Source organism: Cygnus olor, chromosome 23 (genome assembly GCF_009769625.2).
Source record: "Cygnus olor isolate bCygOlo1 chromosome 23, bCygOlo1.pri.v2, whole genome shotgun sequence".
NCBI lineage: Eukaryota > Metazoa > Chordata > Aves > Anseriformes > Anatidae > Cygnus > Cygnus olor.
The window spans coordinates 4619778-4641441 of record NC_049191.1 but is presented as its reverse complement, the minus strand read 5'-3'; the positions used below and the strand labels follow the sequence as shown (position 1 = coordinate 4641441).

At 66.3% G+C, this 21664-nt stretch overlaps 2 protein-coding genes across 3 annotated transcripts; one reads left to right on the top strand and one right to left on the bottom strand.

Moving 5' to 3' along the window:
* Positions 1-187: 187 nt before the first annotated feature.
* Positions 188-10165, bottom strand: LOC121059062 (discoidin, CUB and LCCL domain-containing protein 1-like). Its single transcript, XM_040535426.1, has 16 exons — positions 9984-10165; positions 8468-8565; positions 6393-6614; positions 4501-4638; positions 3984-4035; positions 3683-3755; positions 3379-3512; positions 3215-3252; positions 2912-3106; positions 2278-2396; positions 2027-2195; positions 1859-1945; positions 1612-1702; positions 1440-1477; positions 1159-1281; positions 188-721 (listed from the first exon to the last, which is right to left on the bottom strand). Exons 1-16 carry the CDS (start codon positions 10163-10165, stop codon positions 291-293), a joined length of 2190 nt encoding a protein of 729 aa, XP_040391360.1. The 3' UTR covers positions 188-290.
* GMEB1 (glucocorticoid modulatory element binding protein 1) lies at positions 8801-19788 on the top strand. 2 transcript variants are annotated; one of them, XM_040534824.1, is made up of 10 exons: positions 8801-9066; positions 10817-10980; positions 11898-11980; positions 12859-12983; positions 13937-14040; positions 14492-14646; positions 15754-15882; positions 16596-16733; positions 17646-17768; positions 18789-19788. In XM_040534824.1, exons 2-10 carry the CDS (start codon positions 10853-10855, stop codon positions 19493-19495), a joined length of 1692 nt encoding a protein of 563 aa, XP_040390758.1. In that variant the 5' UTR covers positions 8801-9066; positions 10817-10852; the 3' UTR covers positions 19496-19788. The 2 variants fall into 2 exon arrangements, with proteins under 2 accessions (XP_040390758.1, XP_040390760.1); XM_040534826.1 differs by lacking the exon at positions 8801-9066 and adding an exon at positions 9655-10362.
* The last annotated feature ends 1876 nt before the right edge of the window (positions 19789-21664 follow it).

The following is a 21664-nucleotide window of genomic DNA, read 5'->3' as shown; positions in this document are numbered from 1 at the left end:
AGTGGGGGGGGGGTCCCCACAGGCGTAAGAGCGTCGGGAAGGTTGGTTCGGTTCCACCCCCCCACCCCCGTTCTGTCCCCACTTCACGTTCCCGCACCTCTCTGCGCCCTTCATGTGTCCACGCCCCCCCGGCACGCGATCCGGAGGACCGTTTTATATATGCATAAATATATATATATAATATATATTTAAATAAAATAGCGTTTTTCTTAAAAAATCCTCCCTTGAGGCTCGCCGGCCCAGCGCCTCGAGCCTCCCCTCCATCAGCGTTCCCCCACAGCCCCGCTCCCTCACCAGGCTTCGTGGTACACGTGCGAGAGGGGACGCTCGGGCGAGGGGCTCTCCCCACGGGGGCCGGGGGGCAGCTCCCCTCGGGGGGCCGCCTTCGCCCCGCCGCATCCCCGGGGCTCCCCGGGCGGCAGGGTGGGCGCATCGTACCCCGCCGGCGGCCATTCCGGGGAGCCGGCGAGGCCCGGGGCACCGGGGAGCCCCGCGATGCCGCAGGGGCTCCGGCGGGTGCCGACGGGCTCGGGGTCGCCGAACGGCGTGGCGTATTCTGGCTCGGGCGGCAGCGGCTCGGCGTACTCGTGGTACTGTCCCGGCACGGCGTAGTGGCTCACGACCAGCGGCAGCGTGTAGCCCTCGTCCGGGGCCGGTTTGAAGGTGGAGGGCCCCGTCTGGCTGCTGGGGCTCACCTGCACCACGTCCGGCTCGGCGTACTCTGCCCCGGGGACACCCGCAGCTCAGCTGGGGACAGCGGGGAGGGAACGGCCCCGCAGAGGAGCAGGGGCCCCGTGCCCACCCGGCCCCCCCCCCCCCCCCCCCGGCTGCCCCATGCGGTGGTGGGCTCAGGTGCGTGGTTACAGAGGGGCTGAGGGCACCAGCACGGCCCCCAAGGGCTGTCAGAACCTCTCAGGGCAGGGCACCCACCCCATGGGGACAGCACGTCCCTGGGGGATCCCAGCGCCCTCCAGCACCACCTGTGTATTGAGTGCAGTAATTTCTCCCTTTGCGGGGGGTTCAGGACGCAGGACGGGGGCTGCACCGGGGTGGTGCGGGGGGGGGATGGCTCCCCGGGGTGCAGCGTGGGGGTACGCAGGTTAGTTCTGCCTCTCCTCCAGGCTGTAGGACCCATCCACACGCCCGCGTCCCCGTTACCTGGCGAAGGGGGCTGGCTCAGGTCTCCCAGCGGGGCCGCTGCGGGGAAGGAGGGCGGCGTGGAGCCGGGGGGCGGCAGGCTCCCCAGGGAGCACCCCGGGCTCGACTCCAGCTTGGGGTACCCTGCGCGGAGAGCAGAGCCCCCAGCTCTCACACACCGCCACCCTCGGGGACGGAGGTGCCTCCGGGGCTGAGCAGGAAGGAGCCCGAGAGCTCGGGCCTTAAATCAGCCGCCCCCCTCCTGCCTTTGGGCCCCCCCCGCCGCGGGTGGGGGCCGTTACCTTTCGCGAGCCCGCAGTTCAGCTCGGCCGCTGGCTTCCTGCGAGGGGAGAGCGGGACGAGGGTGAGGGGCTGCCCCGCGCCCCCCTGTGCTGGCCGCGTCCCTTCTGGCCCCGGGCCACGGCCAGCAGCCTGACGCAGCTTTTGGGGAGGGGGCTGCCGGCCGGGACCCACCTCCTCCTGCGGCAGAGGAAGGCCAGCAGCAGGAGGCTGGAGCAGAGGAGGACGAAGCCGCCGACGAGCAGCATCACCAGCAGCGTGGAGCCTGGGGAGGGAGGGTGGCGTCGGCACCGTGCCACGTCCCACGCCCACGGGGCTCCCGTGGGTGCCAGGAGCCCACGGCGGGCAGCCAGAGCTGGGAGACGAAGGCGCGTGCCCGCAGGCACCCACGAGAGCGGGGACGGCCCCACGGGGCACCCACCGGCCTTCTCGGGGTCCAGGGCGACACCGGGCACGGGCATGCGGCCGGTGGGGACGGGGAGCGGGACCTCCTCGGGGACGCTGGGCGCTGCGGGGCAGAGTGGGTGCCGTCAGCGCCGGGGCCACCCGTGGGTGCGCCACGGGGACGTGCGGGCCGTGGGACGCTCACCGTAGGGCCGTGGGGCGCGGACCCGCGCCATCTGGCAGCCCAGCAGGGCCACCTTCATGGCGACGCGCTGGTGCCAGCTGCGGGGCGTGACGCGCAGGTAGCGGGTCACGATCGGGGGGATGAAGGCGTTGGAGACCTCCCCGCGGCCGTCCACGTTTCCTTCAAACACCTGGCGGAGGCGGCAGGGATGGCCCCGGAGCTGCGGGCGGGGGCTTGCGCGCCCACCCTGCCGCCCGCGCCCCAGCGCCCACCTTGTCCTCCTGGCCTCCGCTGCCCCTGTAGGGTCTCCAGTTCTTCCCGTCGCGGCTGGAGGACACGCGGTAGGACGTCACGTAGTAGTCGTACATCTCGGAGCCCTTCGTGACGATCCCTGGCGGGCAGGATGCGCCCCGCGTGTCACCAACCTACCCCCCCCCCCCCCGCCCCGGAACACCCGCGGCCCCCGCTGTGCCCCGCGGAGCCGATGACCCCCCGGCTGCATTCCTCCCTCCTCCCCCGGCCTCACAATGTCCCCATTTTCCTCCCGCCGGCCGCCGCACAAAGCCCCCCCCGCTCGCGGCGGGCTCGGCCGAACAAAAGGCGCCCGCTGGCACCAGATGCGGGAGCAGAACGGGGGGGCTCGTTCGTCCCACAGACGGCTGCGGGGGGCCGGGGGGGGGGGGGGACGACAAAACGGGGACGGGAAGGAGCCGTGAGGGAGGCTGGGCGCTGCCTGGACGCGTCTGCACCGGGGTAACTGGAGCAGGAGGCGGCCCAAGGAGGCCTAAAAGCTCCTGGGAGTTTTAGGGGGATTTGCAGCCACTCGGGGCTGGGGGGGGGGGGGGTCCCACGGAGGCAGTGACCAGGGTGGCGGCTGTCCCCCTCCGGCGGCCCACGGACACCGACCTGTGACGTTCCTGCGGGTGCCCAGGTCCAGCTCCAGCCAGGCGGTCTCGGCGCCGGGTTCGGCCGCCCAGGAGGGGCCGGGGGTGCCCAGGGCCGCCCGCTCGGCCGCCCAGCCCCGCTCCTGCCCCAGCGCGTCCACCTCCTGCCACCAGGACGAGGCGTTGAAGGCGGCCACCTCCAGGGCATCGCCGCAGGCTGCAAGGGGAGGTGGCAGCTGGGGACCCGGCCGACGCTGGGGACCCCACGCGGGGTGGCAGCGGCACCACTTCGGGCGAAAGGAGTGGCTTAATTTATGGGAGATACCTTTGTGGAACAGGAGACGCTTCTCTGACAGGGAGCCCCTGCGGGAAGCGAAGGGAGGGACGTCAGGGGCTGCTCCGGCTCTTGGGGGACGAAAACCTGGCACCGCCACCCGGGGGGGGCAGGGGGGGGCTCTGAAATTGAGGGGTGGCAGCCCCCGCACCCACCTCTTGGAGTGGAGCCCGTTGGCGAAGGCGGACTCGTAGAGCGTGATCCCCTTCTCCTGGGACAGGGTGACCTGCCCGCCCGTCTCGTCCGCGATCACCCCGGCGTGCACGGCCGCCTTGCACAGCACCGAGGTCTGCGGGGACCCGCGGGGGGGGGGGAATCAGAGCAGCCGGGTCCCCTCCGAGCGGGGGCTGAGCCTGTGCCCTCCCCTCCGCTGGCAGCGGGACGGGGGTGACAGGCGCCAGCCACGCGCTGGGGACACCCGGGTGTCACCCTGCGGGGGGAGCGGGGCGCCGTACGTACGTCCCGGTAGCCCTGGCGGACGTTGCCCCAGATGTCCCCCTCGACGTCCTTGCAGCCGGCAGGGCAGTACACGCTGCAACGTGGGGGGGGAGGGGGGGGTCAGGGCTGCCACCCCGCGTACACCCCAGGGTGGTTTTGTGCCCCGAGATGTGTCGTCGTGTCCCCCCCCCAGCAGAGGAGCTGGGGCTGCACCGCAAGGACCCCCCCCGGCAAGCCCAGCCCGAGCCCCGGGAGAGGGCTGGGGACAAGGCGGCGCTGCTGGGGACGGGTTGGGGGGCACCAAGCGGGGAGGGGCACGCACCTGGTGTGCTCCTGGGACAGGTGGGTGCCTCTCTTCAAGCAGGAGACCACGTCTGCAAGGCGGGGACACCCCTGGGTGAGGGGCTGCGGGGGCCCGCCCCCACCCCCCCCCGGAGCACCCCATCCCCTTCCCAACCCCTGCTCCTGGTACGGGTTTTGTCCCCCACCCCCGGGTCCCCACGTCAGGGGGACGGGCGGCGACGTCTCCTGGCTCCCGCAGCCCGTCCTGCTGCCGCAGTGAGCCCCGGGCTGGGGTCCCAGCTGCCCTGGGGGGTCCCAGATCCGGGGGTCCCCAGCTCGTGCTGCCACCCCCCCCCCCCCCATCACCTCCCCCGCACCCCCCCAGCCTCCCCCGTGCCCCCAGGCAGGGGAAAAAACAAAACAAAACAAAACAAAAAAACCACCTAAGGATCCCCGGGGGGGAGGGGGGGCATTATTTCAGGAGCTCGGAGCAATGGGAGCCACCCTGGGGTGGGCGAGGAGCTCCCCGCACCCCCAGGGGAGCCCCCCCCCCCCACCTGGGTGCTGCGAGCTGGCGTAGGACAGGAGGAGGCCTCGGCCCGAGCGGTGGCTGCTGCTGCTGAACAGGACGGTGGCGGCGCTCCAGTTGGTCACCAGGCGCGAGGCGGCGGGGCCGGCGTTCCTGCAGTAGGGCCCTGCCGGGAGGGACGGCGCCGTGGGGGGCGATCGGGGTTCCCCCGGGGTGGGGGCACGGGCACCCGGACCTGGGGGCTTCGCCTCCCCCGGGGGGGGGGGGGGCTCGGGCAGGGGGGCTGTGCCCCGGGAAGGATGCTCGAGGGGGGGGGGGGGGGCCCGTCACCATCCCCGCAGGCACCGGTGACACCGGGAAAGGGGGGGGGGGGGGGCCAAAGCCCCGGGTTTGGGATCAGGGCTGGACCAGGCCCCCCCCCGTGGTGACGCCACCTCGGCCAGCTGCGTAATCCCCTGCTGCTTCCTGGAAAACGTCTGCCAAGGAGACTCTTAATTGCTTAATTACACCCAGCTGGGACGCAGCGAGCAGCCGCCGAGGCCAACGGCCCTTGTGGGCGCCGGTCAGCGCTGCCGGGGCTGGCACGCACGGCTCGGCCCCACACGGCCCCAGGAACGGGTCCTTGTCCTTGTCCTCGTTCCTGTCCCCGCCCCCCCCCCCCCCCGCCCTTTCCACGGGTGCCGCCGAAACCGCCCCCTAAATCCCGCGGAGCGCCCACGTGTGACCCACGCGAACTCACAGGCTCCATGTCCCGGGTTAAAAGCGCAGCTCCGGGTGCGGGAGGGGTCCTTGGGGCATCGCTGAGCCCCGACGGCGACGAGAAGGGTCCCCGGTCCGGTCCCCTCCGGCCCCGTGCCGCCTCCCCCACCAAGCGCCCATGGGGAGGGGTCCCCAGGACCCCGGCGCGGCCCCGGGGGAGGGCGGCAGGGTCAGGCCGGGGCTCGCCGCGGGGCCGGTCGGGCGCCGGGAGCGGGCTCTGAGTCAGCCTCTTCCCGAAAAGCACCCGGGGCTCCAGCGGGCGAGGGACGGGGACGCCAGCGGGACCCTGCGCTGGCCCCGTCCCGACGGCAAAGGCACCCCAAGGGGCTGGGGGTGGCCCGAAGGGAGCTGGCACCCACGGGCGCAAACCCCTGGGTGCTTCAGCAGGGAGCTGGGCGCAGACCCAGCACCCTCCCCGTGCCTCGGTTTCCCCCCCGCAGAGGCGGCCGCGAGCGGTTCCCACCCCAGCGAGGCCCAAAAGGGGTTTTGGGGTGCGCACGGTGGGGGGGGAGGGGGGAAGCAGCAAGGGGCTGCGGTCCCGGGGGTTGCAGAAGCCTCGTTGGGGCGGCGGCACCATCCCCTAAATATTTACAGGGCTCGGGCACAGCCCAGCAGGGCGCAGGCGGCCAAGGGGAGCGGCTCGGGGGCAGCCTGCCGGGCGGGGGGGGGGGGAACACAGAGCGCAAACCCCAAAACGCCGGGGGCTGGGGGTCCCCCACCTCGGGGCACACGGGCTTTGGGGACCAGGGATGGACGCGTCCCCGAGGCCACGCCGGGCAGCGGAGGGCTTGGGGACCGGGGAGCTCACGTGGTGCCACCCCCGTGGGTGCCAACCCTGGGGGATGCGGGTGAAAAGAGTGAGAAATCGGGGGAAACGGGCAAAAATCCCAGCCCCGGGAACATGGGGGGGGGGGGGGGGGGGGGGATTTACACCGGCTCCTTCCCGCCCCACAGCTGTGGTCGCACCCCAGTGGGGCCACGACCCCCCCCCCCCCCCGGCGCGCCGCCTCGGCCACCCCCTTCCTCGGCACGAAAACGGGGCAAAAAGCCCAATTTCCCCCATCTCCTCCTTAACCGGGACTTCCCAAATCTGCCGTCCGTGCCCCCCCCCCCCCCTCAGCCCCCGGGGCGGCGCTGCCTCGGTGTCCCCCCGTCCCGTACCGTAGGTGGCTCCGCTCTCGGGGTCGGCGAGCAGCAGGGAGCTGCGGGCGCAGCTCTCCGAGGGCTCCAGGTCGACGTCCCCGAAGACGAGGATGAGGGAGGTGCCGGGGGGGGCGCGCAGCCGCCAGCGACAGGCCGTGTGGTTGGGGTACGTGCCCGGGTAGTTCCTGGAGCTCAGCGTCCCGCTGCGCGCCGTCAGCACCGTGTGGCCGCAGCCGTCCCCTGCGGAGAGATAAAAAGGGGGGGGGGGGGGGGGGGGGGGAGCTCAGCGGGGCCCCCCAAAGAGCCAAAAGAATCCTCCCCCCCCCGCCCCGGGATCACCGCGAGCCCCAAAACAGGGGGAGCTGTGCTCTCCGGGGCCCCGTGCCTCAGTTTCCCCAAGGTTCCCCACCAAGCGCAGCCCAGCACCAGCTCCCTGGGGCCGGGGACGCCCCGCCGGTACCCGCGCCCACCCCCCCAAAATGTTTTCCTTTTTGGGAAAAAAAAAAAAAAAAATCACAGTTTTTGGTCGATTTTCCGGCCATATAAAAAGCAGCAAATTCCCCGGGGACAGGCCCCAGGGTCACGGCAGCCTCAGTTTCCCCCGTGACCCCCCCCCCAGACACCCACACCACCCCTTCGCTAGCCCAGGCCAATCTGGGGGGGGATTTGGGGGGGGGGGATTTGGGGGAAGAACCCCGCAGGGGCGCACAGCACCGAGCAGCTGCGTGCCCCCCATGTCCCCGGGGGGGAGGGGGGGGTCACGGTGGGCACCCGCCACAAAGGGGGTTTTTTTCTGGCCTCGCCGCCCCCGGATACGGGGCAATATCCCAAAAATGCAGATTTTAAAGGGTTTGGTGGGGGGGGGGGGGGGGGGGAGTTTTTGTCCGAGGGGGTTAACCAAACTGCAGGAATCTTGTCCCAAAAAGCCAGCGAAGCCACGGCCGTGGCCGGCAGTGCAAAGACCCCGAGCGAAACCCCAACAGGGGGGGGGGGGGGGACGTGAAAAGAAGGGGGGGGGGGGGTCACAGCATCACCGCCCCTGCCTTGGCTCCGTCACCAGGAGACGGCACAAAGCGGCGCCGGGGAAAAATCCCGTGGGGAAAGGGAAGGAAAGGACAAGGGGGGGGGGGCGGGGGGGGGGCACCGGATGGCGGAAGCTCCGGACCCCCCCGGGGACGGGACGGCGGCCAAAGCGCGGCCACCGGGGGGAGGGGGGGGAGCGGGTTGCGGGGCCCTCTGGCAGCCTCCCGGGGCTGGGCAGGATCCGACCCGCCGGGAAATCTGTGCCCCCCCCCCCCCCCCCCCCCCCCGTGTCCCTGTCCCGTCCCCCCCCCCCAGAGCTGCTGTGGGATTTTGGGGTGTTTTGGGGTGAGGACAGGCGGGGTGGTTGGGATCCGCGGGGAGGACGCTGGCAGCCGAGTTCGGGGGGGGGGGGGGGGGGGGGGGACACAGGGGCTTGGGTGCCCCCCCCGGTGCCGTTTTTGTGCTGATTTTCATTCAATTAATAGGAATTAATTAAAAAAAAAAGGACTCGGGACGCCCGGGGGTGTCCGGGAACTTCGGCTCCGTGACGTCCCGCCTGGGGAGCCAGGGAGATTCGGGAAGATGGGACGGGGGGGACGCGGGGGGGGACACCGGGGGGGGACAGACACCGCGGGGGGGGGGGGGGGGGACACCGGGGCCCCGTCCCGTTACCCAAAGCCCCCTCGGAGCATCCCGGGCACGTCGCAGGGAGGGGACCGGGAGCCCAAACCCCTTAGGGCCACCGCTGCCCCTAAGGGTGAAGCCGGTGCCGGGGACACCGACGGGTGCCGTCACCCCCCCCCCCCCCGTAAAAAACAAAAACAAACACCAAAAACCCCCAAAACCCCGTTTTTTGCCCCAAAACCTCACTTTCGCCCCCCAAAAAGGCACTTTCTCCCCCCAAACCCCCAGTTTCCCCCCCAAAACCCGAAGGGCCCGGGGGGGGGGGGCCGCGCGGGCACCGCGGTGCCGCGGCCCCGTTACGCGCAAAGAACCGGGGGGGGGCGGGGGGGGGGGGGTTCCCGGTGCCGGTCCCGGCGCCCATCCCGGTCCCGGCGCCCCGCACTCACCGTCCTGGCCGCCGGCCGGCCGCAGCCCCAGCGGGCCCAGCAGGAGGCAGCGGCGGAGCAGCGCCAGCGCCAACCCCAGCGCCCCCCCCCCGCCGCCGCCGCCGCCGCCGCCCGCCCGCATCCTCGGCACGGCCCCGGCCCCGCCGCCGCCACCGGGTCCGGCCCCGCCGCCGGGGCCGCCTCGCCCCGCCCCCGCGCCGCTCCCATTGGCTGCCGCCGCCCGGCCCCGCGCCGCTATTGGCCGGCCGCGCCGCCGCTCAGCCGCGGATGCCCCGCGGGGTTCGCCGAAGGGGGGGAAACGAAACGGAGCCGGGGGTGGGGGTGGGGGGGTGCTGAGGGCGGCGGGCACGGCACGGACCCGCCACCGGCGGGGGGGGGGGGGGGGGGGCTGCTCCGCGGTGCGGCCCCTCCCGGTGAAGGCAACCGAGCTGCGGGGAGGCTGCGGCCCCTTTAAGCCAGGCGGCGGCCGGAAGTGCTGGCGGCCGAGGCCGCGGCGGGCACTGCGCATGCTCGGCTCCTGCCCGGCCCCGCTCTCCCCCCCCCCCGGCTCCCCTCCCCCCCCGGCTCTCCCAACCCCCGGACTCGGCCGCTCGGCGACGGTAAGGGCCGGGCCGGCGCCGCGCTACGGGAGCCGGCAGGGGCCAGGCCCCGGCGGCGGCGGCGGCGGCGGCGGCGGCGGCGGCCGCGGCGCGACGGGGCGGGGCGGGGCGGGGAGGGGGGCGCTCCCCCCCCCCCCTCCGCGCGCGCGAGCGTGCCGCCGTACGTGCCGCGCGCGCCGCGGGGGGGGGGGGCGGGGGGGCGGGGGGGGGGATTGCGCTGCTGCGTCCGCCTGCGGGGGGGGGGGGGAGCGGGGAGGGGAGGGGGGAGCGCGGAGGCCACGCCCCCTCCCCCGGGCGGCCACGCCCCCCGCCGCGCGCCGCGGGGGCACCGGGCTCGGCCCCCCCCCGGGTGGGGCCTGAGGGGAGGGGGGGGGGGAACCCCCCCGCTGTCACCGCCCGGGGCCTGGCCCGGTGCTCGGCCCCCGAGCCCCCGTTACCCCGGGGAGCCCCCCCCGGGCCCGTTGGGGTCGTGGCTCTGCAGCACCGGGCTCTGCTCGCTGCCCCCCCCGCCCCGGTTCAGCCCCCCCCAGGCCTTGGCAGCCCCCCTGGGCTTGGGATGGGGGCGAGGGGACAGGGACAGGGCGAGGGGATGGGGACAGGGGCGAGGAGGTGGCCCCCAGGCCGGGGAGGTGCCCCCTGCACCACGTCCCATGGGCAGCCTCGCTCCGGTTCTGGCCTCGCTCCGGTTCTGGCCTCGCTCCGGTTCTGATCTTGCTCTGGTTCTGGTCTCACTCCGGTTCAGGCCTCGCTCCGGCCTCACTCCGGCCTCACCCCGCTCTCACTCCTGCTCTGGCCTCGCTCTGGTTCTGGCCTCGCTCTGGTCTCACTCTGGCTCCAGCCTCACCCCGCTCTCACTCTGGTTCTGGCCTCGCTCCGGCCTCGCTTGTCCCGCCGGCCTCCAACGGGTCCGTGCTCACCGCAGCCGCTTCCCCCAGGCGCCGCCTTCAGCCCCGGGCAGGAGCTGGACGGGGCTGGGGAGGCCGGCGGGGGCTCGGGGCGCTTTGTAGGGCTGCGAGGATGAGCCTGGGCCGAGCGCCTGGCACCCGGGGCCGAATCCATCCCGGGGCCGAGCCCGTCCCAGGGCCAGGGCCGGGTCCATCCCGGGGCCGATTTCATCCCGCGCTTTAGCGGACAGAACCACCTCTGTGCTCCCCTGCATAGCCCTGTGAAACCAGCCCTAGGGGCACGGCGGTACCCGCACCGCTCACAGCAGCACTGCGCGCCCTCCGTGGCCCTGTGCCTCCAGCACGGCCGCTCTGCGGCTCGGGGGCTGCGGGAAGGATCCGTCCCAGGCAGGTTCGCGTCAGGGGGCGATTGGAGCCTGCCCCGGCCGGGGGGGAGAAGCTCTGCCTCGGGATCCTTCCTCCCTGCGCCCTCTTGGTGCTGCCACAACCTCACACACGGCCTCACTCGGCCTCTGGCTGTGCCGGCTCGGAAAGTTACCAGCGAGAGGGCGCTGGGGGCGGGGGGGGACCTGAGCCTGCCGGCACGGCGTCGCCAGACGAGGTGCTCGTAGCCGCCGCGATCGGCAGGCGAGGAGCGAGATCCCCTCTGGGGAGGACGTGCGGGCACCTGCCGCCTCCCTGGTGGCGAATTTAAACCGCCTGCTGCCGCCTCGGGAGCCCGAGAGCCGCTCGGGCAGCCCGGAGCCGTGCCGTTTGCTGCAGCGGGACCGGGGGACGATGCCCGCGCGCTGCCGCGGCGTTTCCCCCTCCCGCGGTGCAGCCCTGCCTCTGCTTGCCCTCTGCAGCGCCCCGGCACCCCGCCGCCGGGCTTCATGTGAGAGATGGCGAACGCCGAGGTGAGCGTCCCTGTGGGCGATGTGGTGGTTGTACCAAGTGACGGCAACGAAGGGGAGAACCCGGAGGATACCAAGACCCAAGTGATCCTGCAGCTCCAGCCCGTGCAGCAGGGGTGAGTCGGACACCGAGGGGCGGCGGGAGGGGGGGGGGGGGGTCTGGGGGCTGCGCCTCGCAGCCCCGCGGCGGTTTTATTTGAGGCAAATAACCCCGGCTGAAGCCTCCCCGGGCGTAACTCGGGGAAGCTTTTGTGTGTGTCACCGTCACGGGGCTCCCGAGGGCCGGAGCCGTCCTGCGGAGCCGCAGGATGCCGGTCGCTGCGCCCTGCGCCACGCGGGGAGGACGTGGGGCGAGCCCCCCGCGCCCTTCCCCGGGTGGGATTTTGTCAAACCGCAGCCGATTCCCCTGAGGGGCTGCGCCACACAGCCTGCGAGGCTGCCTTCGTGCCTGCGGGCACCCGGGGTTTTTAGTTATCCTCCCAAATCCGCTGGGATGTTGGAGGGAAGCCTCGCGGTCCCCCGAAGCAGCAGCTGCCGCTGGGCGCTTCATCCTGAACAGCTGCGGGGCGTAAACGTGGCGGCTCCGGCTCGGCGATGTTTGCAGGGGGTTGCTGCAGGCCTGACAACGGCTCTTCCCTGCCCGATCGCCCGGGGGAAGTCGCCCGATGCTGCAGAATGTCACGCAGGAGGGAAGGGAAATCCTGGGTCATTGAGCTCCGCTTCCTGTTGTTGCGGGCGGCTGCTGGTGTCAGAAATCAAAGGGAGAGAGGCTGGGGGAAGCGTCCTGCGGAGCCGCTCCGGTGGCACCGGCAGCCTCGGTGCGATGGCAGCGCCTCTGCCTGCTCCAGCCCCCCGGGACCGTTTATCAGATTTTGTACGTGCCAAAAAATGTCCGCGGCTCAGCTGTCAAGCGACGCGCGCGTCCCTCGAGGACGGGCGAGAAAGGAACGCGGGGGATTTTTAACCCCGCGCCGTGAAGCTTAATCCGCCGTGCCGCCTGCGGTTTCTTTACTCGTGGGCACTTTCACGACAGGATTTACCAAGAGGGCTCGGAGGCCAGCGCCGCCGTGGTGGCCGTCGAAACGCACACCATCCACAAGCTGGAAGAAGGGCTCGGTGAGTTGCTGCTCGGCGGGGGCGTTATTCCCCCTCCGCAGGGCCGGTCGCCGCCGAGCTGGTGTCTGTGGGCTGGGGGGCTTCCCTCCGGCTCTGCCCCCGTGGGTGCCATCCCCCCGGGCTGTCGTCACGGGTGTGGGTGCGGGGGCTGGGGGTGCTCCGGACTAAGTCTGCTCGGGCTCAGAGGCCTGGAGGTGAGGTCCTGGTTCTCCTGCAGCGAGCGGGAAGGGCTCCCGACGGGGTCCTGAACGTCGGGCTCCGGTTGCTGGTTCTTTGGGGATCCAAACCCTTCGAGATTTGGGCTGAGCGTTCAGAAGGACTGAGCGGGCTGGCCCCACGTGCTCCCTGCCACCCTGAGCAATACGAGGGCTCATAAAGTGTCCTCTCGTTAGGTGCTGCCACTAAATCGTAACTAGTGTTCTGCTTCCTGCGTGGGCGCGGGTCTTTTGGCAATATTAGCAAAAACTCGGCACGTGCAGAGAATATATGGGGAGTAAATGGCTGATCTCTCTGCTAGGGAGACGCCAGAGCTCCGAGAAAGCTGTGAAATGTGTTCTGAATTTTTTTTCCTCAAAGTGGTGGTTGTTCTCCTTGACCCCCCCCTTAGAGATGTGTTGGGTTTCCGATCCCACGTTCTCCTAACCGATGAGCTTCGTTCTGAGTGCTGCTCTATTAAAAAGCAGATTTGCTTTTTCTGGTAGAGCAGTAGGGCTAGAGCAGTAACTGGAAAAGGCTGAAAGAGGTCAGGTCCTGAGCTAGGAACGGCCCTTCTTGCGGTTTCCTGAGCGTAGGTCTTCAGCTTGTGAGCTCTCAGCTCGCGCTTGGTAGGATCTGAGCCTCTCGGGGGGCAAATTTCATTTTTGCCTTTTCTCCCTCAGACCCCAGCACCATTGAAACAAACGAGGAAATCGAGATCGCCTACCCCATCACCTGCGGGGAGAGCAAAGCCATCCTGCTCTGGAAGAAGTTTGTCTGTCCGGGAATTAATGTCAAGTGTGTGAAGGTAGGAGAGTTTTCACAGCAGATTTCTTCTCCGCTCCCCGGGTCTGGCGCTTTACCTCCGCAGGACTTCCTTACTTGTTGTGTTTCGTCTGAGCCCTGTCCTGGAGCTGAGTGACTTCATCTTTGCAGCGTGCCGGACTGTTAATGCTGGCGTTGGTTTTAGCATGGGGAGAAGGAAGGGAAGAGCGGGTTAAGGGGGAAGGCCTCTCACCCACCTTACATTTCAGCGCTGCTCTTGGTTGCTGCCTAAAGCAGAGCCGTGTTTGGCACACGGCGAGGGACGTGGAGCTGAAGGCAGGCAGGGATGCGTAGTGAGATCTGCCAGAGCTTTTCTTCCCTGTCTCTTTCCCTCGGCGTCCTGGTGTTCCGCGCCTGTCACTTCCTCCGGGAGCAGGCTGCATCGAGAAGAGGGATGTTGCCGTTACCTTTTTCCACTTGACAATGTGCTAAAGCAACAGCTGGTGCTCTGAGGCTGCGTCCCGGGGCGCTGCTGCGGCGAGAGCGCTCTGCTGAGACCCTCAGCGGGAGCTCGGTCACTGGGGCAGGGCAGGCGGACGTCCGAGTGCTCACCTGCGTCAGCGGGATGCTGCTCGGCTCTTTCATGTACTGGGAGCCTCCCAAAATGGTCTCTGAGATGACTGCAGCTCACGCAAGGAGCTGATTTGGTTCACGACCTGTACAAAAGCCTTCGGAGCTGTTCCTGCCTGGGGCTGTTCCTGCCTGGGGCTGTGTGGTTTGAGTGCTGCTGGCTGGCGTCCTGCAAACTGTCCCTGCTGGGTTGTAAGCGCTCTGTGCTGAGGGGTTCGGAGCTGGTAGGGGTTTGGGAAGCAGCTCCTCTTTTGGGGAAGAACTGGGGGCTTAGGTGAGCTGGCCTGGCTGGGATTGTGTCCTCACCCAGCCTCCTGAAGCGTTGCCCCCCTGTGTTTGCTGAGCCCGTGCTTATCTCCTTGCCAGTTCAATGACCAGCTGATCAGCCCGAAGCATTTTGTTCACCTGGCTGGGAAGTCAACCCTAAAGGACTGGAAGAGAGCCATTCGCCTCGGAGGAATCATGCTGAGGTATGTGACCTGCCCACCGCCGTGTCCAGCTTCCAGGCTTCATCGCTGCAGCTGCAGGACCCCCAGCAGGCATTTTGCCTGCCTTGCAGTCCCCAAAAGATCTCCTGGGGGCTCTCATTACCTGGCCAGCAGCCTGCAGCACCCGTGGGGGAGAGATCCCGGTGTAGAGGGCAGGATTCCTCATCCTGTATAGAAATGGCCTCACCTGGGGGTCGTGGTACTTGGTGGAGGTGGAACGGGGCTGGTCCCCAGCTGGAGACGCGTGTGTGAAGCTGGGGGTTGGTTTGTGCTTGCCATTTGAAAGCTCCGCAGATGTTTTGTGCGAAGAGTGCCGCTGGGTTCCCCTTCCCCCGTCCTTCCCACGGCCGCAGTATTCCCACGTGGATCGCTCCCTTTCATCTCCCGTCCGAGACTTGAGCTGAGCCTGCTTCTCTCCCTCCTCCCTGCGCAGGAAGATGATGGACTCGGGGCAAATCGACTTCTACCAGCACGACAAAGTTTGCACCAACACCTGCCGGAGCACCAAGTTCGACCTGCTGATCAGCAGCGCCCGAGCGCCGGTGCCGGGCCAGCAGAGCGTGGTGCAGACTCCCACCTCCGCTGACGGTAAGAAGGCAGGTAGCAGCGGCACGAGCTTCCCCCGATGCTGCCTCCTTCCCTGGGCTTCCTAAATCAGGTTTCCCACATCGCTCACCACCTTCTCCCCGGGTGTAGCAGGGCAGTTCAGGAGGCTGCCCCGGTTTCTGGAAGGAAGGTGCTTCCTATGTCCTCTCGGAGAGCTGCCCGCAGCATCGGGCAGGGAGCTCGGGGTGGGCAGCAGTGGCTGGAGGCAGCCTGGGGAGCCAGGGGAGCTCGCTTTGAAGGGATCCCTCTTGGCTGGGAGCCCCGCGTGAGCTTGGGCAGTGCTTTCTGATGTGTTTCCTGTCAGAGGGTCTATAACAAAGGCTAATAGTAACGGGTCCAGGCATGCTGACCTCTTCCTCTGTTCCGCGCCACCTGGACGTCAGCAGATGGGGCACGATGGCTGAAGGCGTGATTTGACGGTCACTCCAGCTACAAATTCTCAGCTAATCCCATGCTTCAGAGCAGAGAGCGATCTCTTTGCAGAGGGCAAAGGAGAAGAATGCTCCCGGTTGTACCCCCATCGTTCAGCCGGGCACGTTACTTCTCTATAAGGCCCTGGGCGGGTGAGATGGCAGAGGTGTCCGTAGGCTAAGGAGAATCTCCTGGAAAGCACCGTGGCTACATGAGAAAACCTTACAGTGGCTGAACATTGGCTTAGGTGTCCCAAGTTGGATCCAGAAAATTAGGATCAAGTTGGATTTGTTTCCATTTAGCATGGACCTGGATCGTGTCGCTTCCTGAGAGCTTAGAGCATCTCTGATGATGGTGATACAGGGGGAAAAAGGTGGCTGGGCTGAGACTTGTTTGCTCCCCACTTCTTTATCCTGATCCCTTTCTTTTAATTTTAGGCCAGAGCTCTGGTTTGGTTTTTGGAGGGTACGTGGTTCTCCCTCCAGAAGCCCCAGAGCCCATCACGGCCCCGACGAGAAGCAGCATCGATTGCTCTTAGCTGATTTTCTTTAAAGAAGCCAGGCAAAAACAGCCTGACCATGAGAGTGGAAGAGAGCCGGAGAGGGGTGAGGGGGCGGAAAGTAAGGCAGGGATTCGGGGCTGGCGCTGCGGGGAGGGCTGACGCCGTCTGTCTGGCAGGGAGCATCACCCAGATCGCGCTGTCGGAGGAGAGCATGGAGGAGGGGATCGAGTGGAACTCGGCGCTGACAGCTGCCGTCACCATGGCCACTGAGGAAGGCATGAAAAAGGACACAGACGAGATCTCGGGTAAGCTCCTCGGGCGTCTTCTCCCCCTCTGCCCGCCTGCTACGACGCAAAGATGGAAAACCCAGGAGCAGAGGCAGTGGCGGCGCTGCCCCACAGCCCCGGAGCCATCCCAGCATTTCGCGGGCGTGCAGAGCTCCCTGCTGCTGCTGGGGGCTTCAGCCCTGGCCTTGGGGCTGATTCCTTGGAGCTAGTAACTAGTTGCTACTAGTTACGGTGAGGGCTGTTTGGTTTTTAGTTTATTTGAAGTACGTAAATGTCCGCCAGCCTGGAGCTAGGCTGAAACCATCAGCGTGGTTAGCAGCCCGTGTCAGTACCCTGGCAGCCCTCTGGGCTGTGTTTCTCTGGCTGTGGCGCCTTGCTTTCCCTCCCAGGGTCAGTACAGAAGCTCAGGCAGAATTTCCTCAAAGATTTTAAGCTCTGTGTCTCGGGAGGATGAAGAGAAACAGCGAAACGTTGCCTTGGAGGTCATGGTGCTGCTTGAAAACTTGTTGCTGCCTTGCTTCCTGGATCTATTTTTGTTTCTTTGGGGTTTGGTTTGGTTTGGTTTGGTGTGTTGTTTTTTTTTGCATGTCACATCCACCCCAACGGCCAAATCAGAAGTCATCTTGCAAAGTTTCTCTTGCTGCACATGGCGTAGGTTTAAGGTCGCCTTGTGGGGAAATGCCCACTGATGCTCGCGCCTGCTGACTTCTCCTTCCCTCTCCCCGTGCCAGAGGACACGCTGATGTTCTGGAAGGGAATCGCTGACGTGGGGCTGATGGAGGAGGTTGTGTGCAACATCCAGAAGGAGATAGAAGAAGTGCTGAGAGGCGTCCAGCAGAGGCTGGGCCAGTCTCCCTTCCAAATGACAGGTGGGTCGTGAGCCGGAGCCTCTGCGGTGGGGAAGGATGCTCCAAAGGGAGCCGCGTGCCAAGGCCACGGGGCGACCGTCCCCAGCTCCTGGTGCTCATTGGAGCAGATTCTCCCAGCGGACCAGAGCCATTCAAACACTTTTTTTCCATGACAGTGGACGGTAAACGGGTCCTACCCCCTCACTTCTTGTTCTGGCCTCGCTTGTGCCAAAATAACTGGTTTTGGGGCTGAACCAGATGAAGGAACTGATCTGGGTTAAAAATAGCTCCCCTCCCTTTCTGAGGCTTATTTTTACCTTGGATCAGTGCCCTAATCCAGTTCAGCACACGGCCCCGTGAGCACAGGGCTTGAGAGCACTTCTTGTCGACGCTCGTGCTGAGAGAACACCCATGTAACCACAACCTCCGTTTTACCCAGGATTTTTTTTATTTTTTTTCCCCCCTAAAGTAGCTTTGGGCTGGCAAATCTTTGTGTCTGGTAGGTGGCAGCTTTTGGAAGCTGTGAGTGATTGAAGTCAGTGGATTATAATAGAAATTTTGCACAGCTTTCAGTGGAGCTGGCATGTTAATGACACTGTCAGCAGCATGGGGTGATGATTTGTAGGTGGAGATCTCGTTTGTATCTCTGTGATTGCAAATTGTGCTTTCATTTGCAGCAATTTTGAGCTGCTTGGGTGACACATCTCTGTTTCATTTTCTTTATCATGTGAATGGGATTATTTAGTTCTTGGATGTCAGAAGGATGAGGGAGCTGGGTCTGCCCTTGGCAGCCAGCCCTTGTGGAAGAAAACGGATGGTTTTATAAAAAACAAAAGACAAAATTTGGTGTAATTACAGCACCTTCTGAGTACCTGACGGAGACCCTTGCCCCCTGTGGGACCAGGCACTCATCCCTTTGCACATTCCTTGCAGATGCCGCGGTCTTGAACAACGTTGCTCACACATTTGGCCTGATGGACACAGTCAAGAAGGTTCTGGACAACAGGAAAAACCAGACGGAGCAAGGAGAAGAGCAGTTCCTTTACGCGCTGGCAGGTAGAGTCAGTGCCTCGGCTCCTCGTCCTGTTGCTGCTCTGGGGAACCAACGCGACCTTCCCTCAACGTAACCCCCAATGAACCATATTGGGGTCCTTCTTCGCTCCAGATTGCCCCAAAACAAACCTCCACCGATCCCTTTCCATCCCAGGGCTTGAGTGGAATCGCCCGTGTCCCCAGAGCAGCTGCTCGGGGGCTTTCAGCAGCCCAAAGTGGGGCTGAGCCCTTTGCAGCAGCCAAGGTCCTGGCGCTGGGAGCCCGATCCAGTTGGTGTCAGCAAATCGGTGCTGCTGCTGGCTGAGAGCTGTGCTGCAGCCATCTGAGCTGCTGGCAGCGCGGTGCTGTGCCCGAGCTGATGAACTTGTCTGTCTGTGTGGTGCTGAGCTGTCTGCTGGTCCTGGTGCCGAGCTACCCAGTGCCTCGTGTGGCTTCCCCTGAGCTGAAGCCAACAACCCGACCTGAATGCAGCTCCCTCCTCTCCACGCCCCGTAGGACCTGTTCTTAGCTGGGCTGCCCTAGTCCCCTACTGCCCTGGGTAAATGGGATTACCGCGCTGCTTCTGGCTTCCCGCGTTGACGCGGACGAGGGTCGAGGCAGACGTTTGTGCTGCCCCAGGCGGTCCTGTCCCTGTCCCACGTGTCCAAGGCTCCCGGGACCCAGCCAGGCTCCAGAACCTGTTCCTGCTGCCCGGAGGGGCTCCGTCCTCTCCTTGTAGGCAGGTTTCACCTGGGGAGCAAAGTTCCCATCTTCTCGGCAGCGGGAGGATAAAGGAAGCAGCTGAGTGCTGTAGGGCACTGCGTGTTCCTCGTGCGGGCACTGCCTGCTGGCAAAGGTGCAGAACAAGGACCCGGGTCTGTTCCCTTGGCACAATTTGGTCCTGAGCGCAATGCTAGAGGGAGCGGTTGGGGTCCTGCTGCCGCAGACGTGGGCTGTAGCGGCTGCTCGTGTAGCCCTCGAGTCCTGGGAGCTCCCAGCCCGCTGCCCCCAGCCCCGCGCACCGCTTACACCCTCTCTTTGCAGACCTGGAGCGGCAGCTGGAGGAGCAGAAGAAACTCGCCAAGGACCAGAAGGCGAAGTCCCAAACCATCCAGAACGTGGTGCTGATGCCCGTCAGCGCCCCCAAACCCCCCAAGAGACCCCGGCTGCAGCGCCCGGCCTCCGCCACCGTCCTCAGCCCCTCCACCCCCATCCAGCAGCCTCAGTTCACCGTCATCTCGCCCATCGCTATCGCGCCCGTCGGACAGCAGTTCTCCGTGGGCAACATCCCGGTGGCCACCATTAGCCAAGGCTCCAGCCCGGTGACCGTCCACACCTTGCCGTCCGGCTCCCAGCTCTTCCGATACGCCACCGTGGTGTCCTCGTCCAAGACCAGCTCCTCCGACACGGTGACCCTCCACCCGTCCTCCAGCCTGGCGCTGCTCAGCTCGGCGGCCATGCAGGACAGCGGCGCCTTGGCCAACGTGGCGGCCGTGGTGAACCCCGTGGAACTGGTGGCCATGGAGTCGGGCCTCACCTCCACCATCCAAGCCGTGGAGGGCACCTCGGACGACGGGCAGACCATCATAGAGATCGACCCGGCGCCGGACCCCGAGGCGGACGCGGACGAGGCGGAGGGCAAGGCGGTGATCCTGGAGACGGAGCTGAGGACTGAGGAGAAGGTGGTGGGAGACGTGGAGGACCACCAGCACCAGGTCCATAACGTGGAGATTGTGGTCCTGGAGGACTAGCGGGGAAGGCGAGCGTCGGTTTGGGGAAGAGCTGGGAATCCGTTTTCTTTTGGGCTTTTTGGTTAAGCATCCTTACCGGCCACCCCATTTGTTTCCATGGATATTTGCATTGTACTGTATATAAAATATATATATATATAATTTTTTTTTTTAAAACAAACAAACAAAAAAAGCTGGAGAAACACGCGAGACCTGGAAAAGGCTCCGTCTCCGTGGAGCACTGAACAATCCTGCCTGTCTGCAGGGCCGAGGAGAGACTGGATCTCTGCTGAACAACCCGGCCGGGAGGAACCAGGCCGGGGCTCCCGACGCTGAGCGCGCTGCGGCCCCGCCGCGGGCATGGTGCTTCCCCCCCGGGCCTGCCGCGGCCCGGGCGGTTTTATTTCAGAGAGACAATAACCAGTGGCTGGAGCTTGATGGGACTGTGGGAAGGGGCGATGGCTATGGGGTGGAACAGGTACCTCATTTGTATTTTTATTTTTTTTTTGCCCAGGGAAGGGAATTCTGCTGGACTCTTCACTGTCACCGCAACTGGGATTTTTTTTTTTAATTCTTATTTTTGCTTTGGGGAAGAAGACAGCAACCCCGACTTCGCTGTCCGTATTCTCCTCCTCCTCCACACCAGTTGGTTTTTATATCTCTAATTTTTTTTTTGTTTGTATTTCTTTGCTCTCCCTTCCCGTGTCCCCGTTTGCCAGCTGCCAAGCCCCGGACCCGCTCTCTCCCCGCAGCACTTTTCCCCCTTCCCTTTTCCCCGCCTGGCCGGGCTCGGTGCCGCAACCACCGCCGCTTGGAGACTCCGAGATCCCTTCAGCCTGGTGCGTAAAGACAAAAAAAAAAAAAAAAGAGCAGCTCGAGCTTCGTCCCGCAGCCTCCCCGCGTGCCGGCGGGGTGTACAAAGCATGTCGTGCTGTCGCTTCCCAGGAGAGCCGGACTCCGGATCGGGGGCGCCTCCCGTTTACGCTGCGTGCCGGGGCTGCTCCCTGCTTGTCGCTACTCGTCTGGTGGTTTTATTTTTCTATTGTTTCTTCTTTCTTCCTAGGATCTCTCCGCAGGATTAGAGCTGGCACGGGCGCTGAAGTCATCGAGCGCCCCTCCGGGGTCCCTCCTGCCCTCGGGGACCCCCAGGGGGAAAAAAGGGGGGGAGCCGGGGGGGCGCCGGTAGAGCTGCGGAGGTTTGGGAGGTTTGGGGGGGTGGGGGGGAGCTGCTTGGCTGGAAATATTAAGCAAAAAACAACAGCAAAGGAAACACACCTGGGGAGGGGGGTGGGCGGGGGGGCGGCAGATGTGTTTGGCTATTTTTTGCATTAAAAGGAAAAAAAAAAAAAATCGGACCGGGCTTGAAGGGTTTCTTCGCAGGGGGGCGAGGGGCAGCGCAGGGCGAGCGGGGACCCCGCTGCTTTTTACCGGAGCCCCCCCGGGAGCCGGGCCTGGGCTGGGGGGGGACGGGGCCAGGTTTTGGGGCAGCCACCCGGGCTCTGAGGCCCGGCCCCTGTCAGCGCCTCCTTTCCCCCATGAGCCATCCTGGCGGTGCTCCCCGTCCTCCCAGGGCTCCCTGCCCCGGCTGACGGCCCCAAAAACACAGGGGCTGGGGGCTGAAGCTCTAGCACCGCTGGGCTTGGCTTTGGGGTGGTTTTGGGGTTGGGATTGTTTTGGGGGCTGGTTTTGGGGTGGTTTTGGGGCTGGTTTGGGGGTGGTTTGGGGGCGGTTTGGGGGCTGGTTTTTGGGTTGTTTTGGGGGTGTTTTGGGGGCTGTTTTTTGGGTTGTTTTGGGGGTGGTTTTGGGGGCTGGTTTTTGGGTTGTTTTGGGGGTGTTTTTGGGGCTGGTTTTTGGGTTGTTTTGGGGGTGGTTTTGGGGGCTGGTTTTGGTGTTGGAGTTGGTTTGGGGGGTTCGTTTTGGGGTTGGAGCCCGCGTGCCCGCACTGTGCCCCCCTTGGGTGCAAACACTGCGTCTGTGGGGGCTCTGCCGGCCTCGTGCAGCCCCCAGCCCTACACCACCACCCCAACACGGCCCCCCGGGGCCTCGTCCCGCAGCCCCCGGCCCTGCGGGGCCCCCGGCCCCATTGATCCCTATGGGGGACACCGGGGGGCATCGGGGCTGGGGGCGATCCCCTCGCCCCCGGGAGCGAGCCAAACCGTGAGGGGCTCAAACAGCGGCGAGCCGCAGCGT

Bases quoted from the DNA above. Each gene is read 5' to 3' on its own strand.
- LOC121059062 (XM_040535426.1), bottom strand. From the start codon at position 10,165: ATGGACCCGGCCCTGGCCCTGGGACGGGCTCGGCCCCGGGATGGATTC. The intron at 3,107-3,214 runs GTATCTCCCATA...CTCCCCTTGCAG, and splicing joins GCGTCTCCTGTTCCACAAAG to CCTGCGGCGATGCCCTGGAG. The intron at 1,946-2,026 runs GTGAGCGTCCCA...TCTGCCCCGCAG, and splicing joins CCGCGCCCCACGGCCCTACG to CGCCCAGCGTCCCCGAGGAG.
- GMEB1 (XM_040534824.1), top strand. From the start codon at position 10,853: ATGGCGAACGCCGAGGTGAGCGTCCCTGTGGGCGATGTGGTGGTTGTA. The intron at 14,041-14,491 runs GTATGTGACCTG...CTCCCTGCGCAG, and splicing joins CTCGGAGGAATCATGCTGAG to GAAGATGATGGACTCGGGGC. The intron at 15,883-16,595 runs GTAAGCTCCTCG...TCCCCGTGCCAG, and splicing joins GGACACAGACGAGATCTCGG to AGGACACGCTGATGTTCTGG.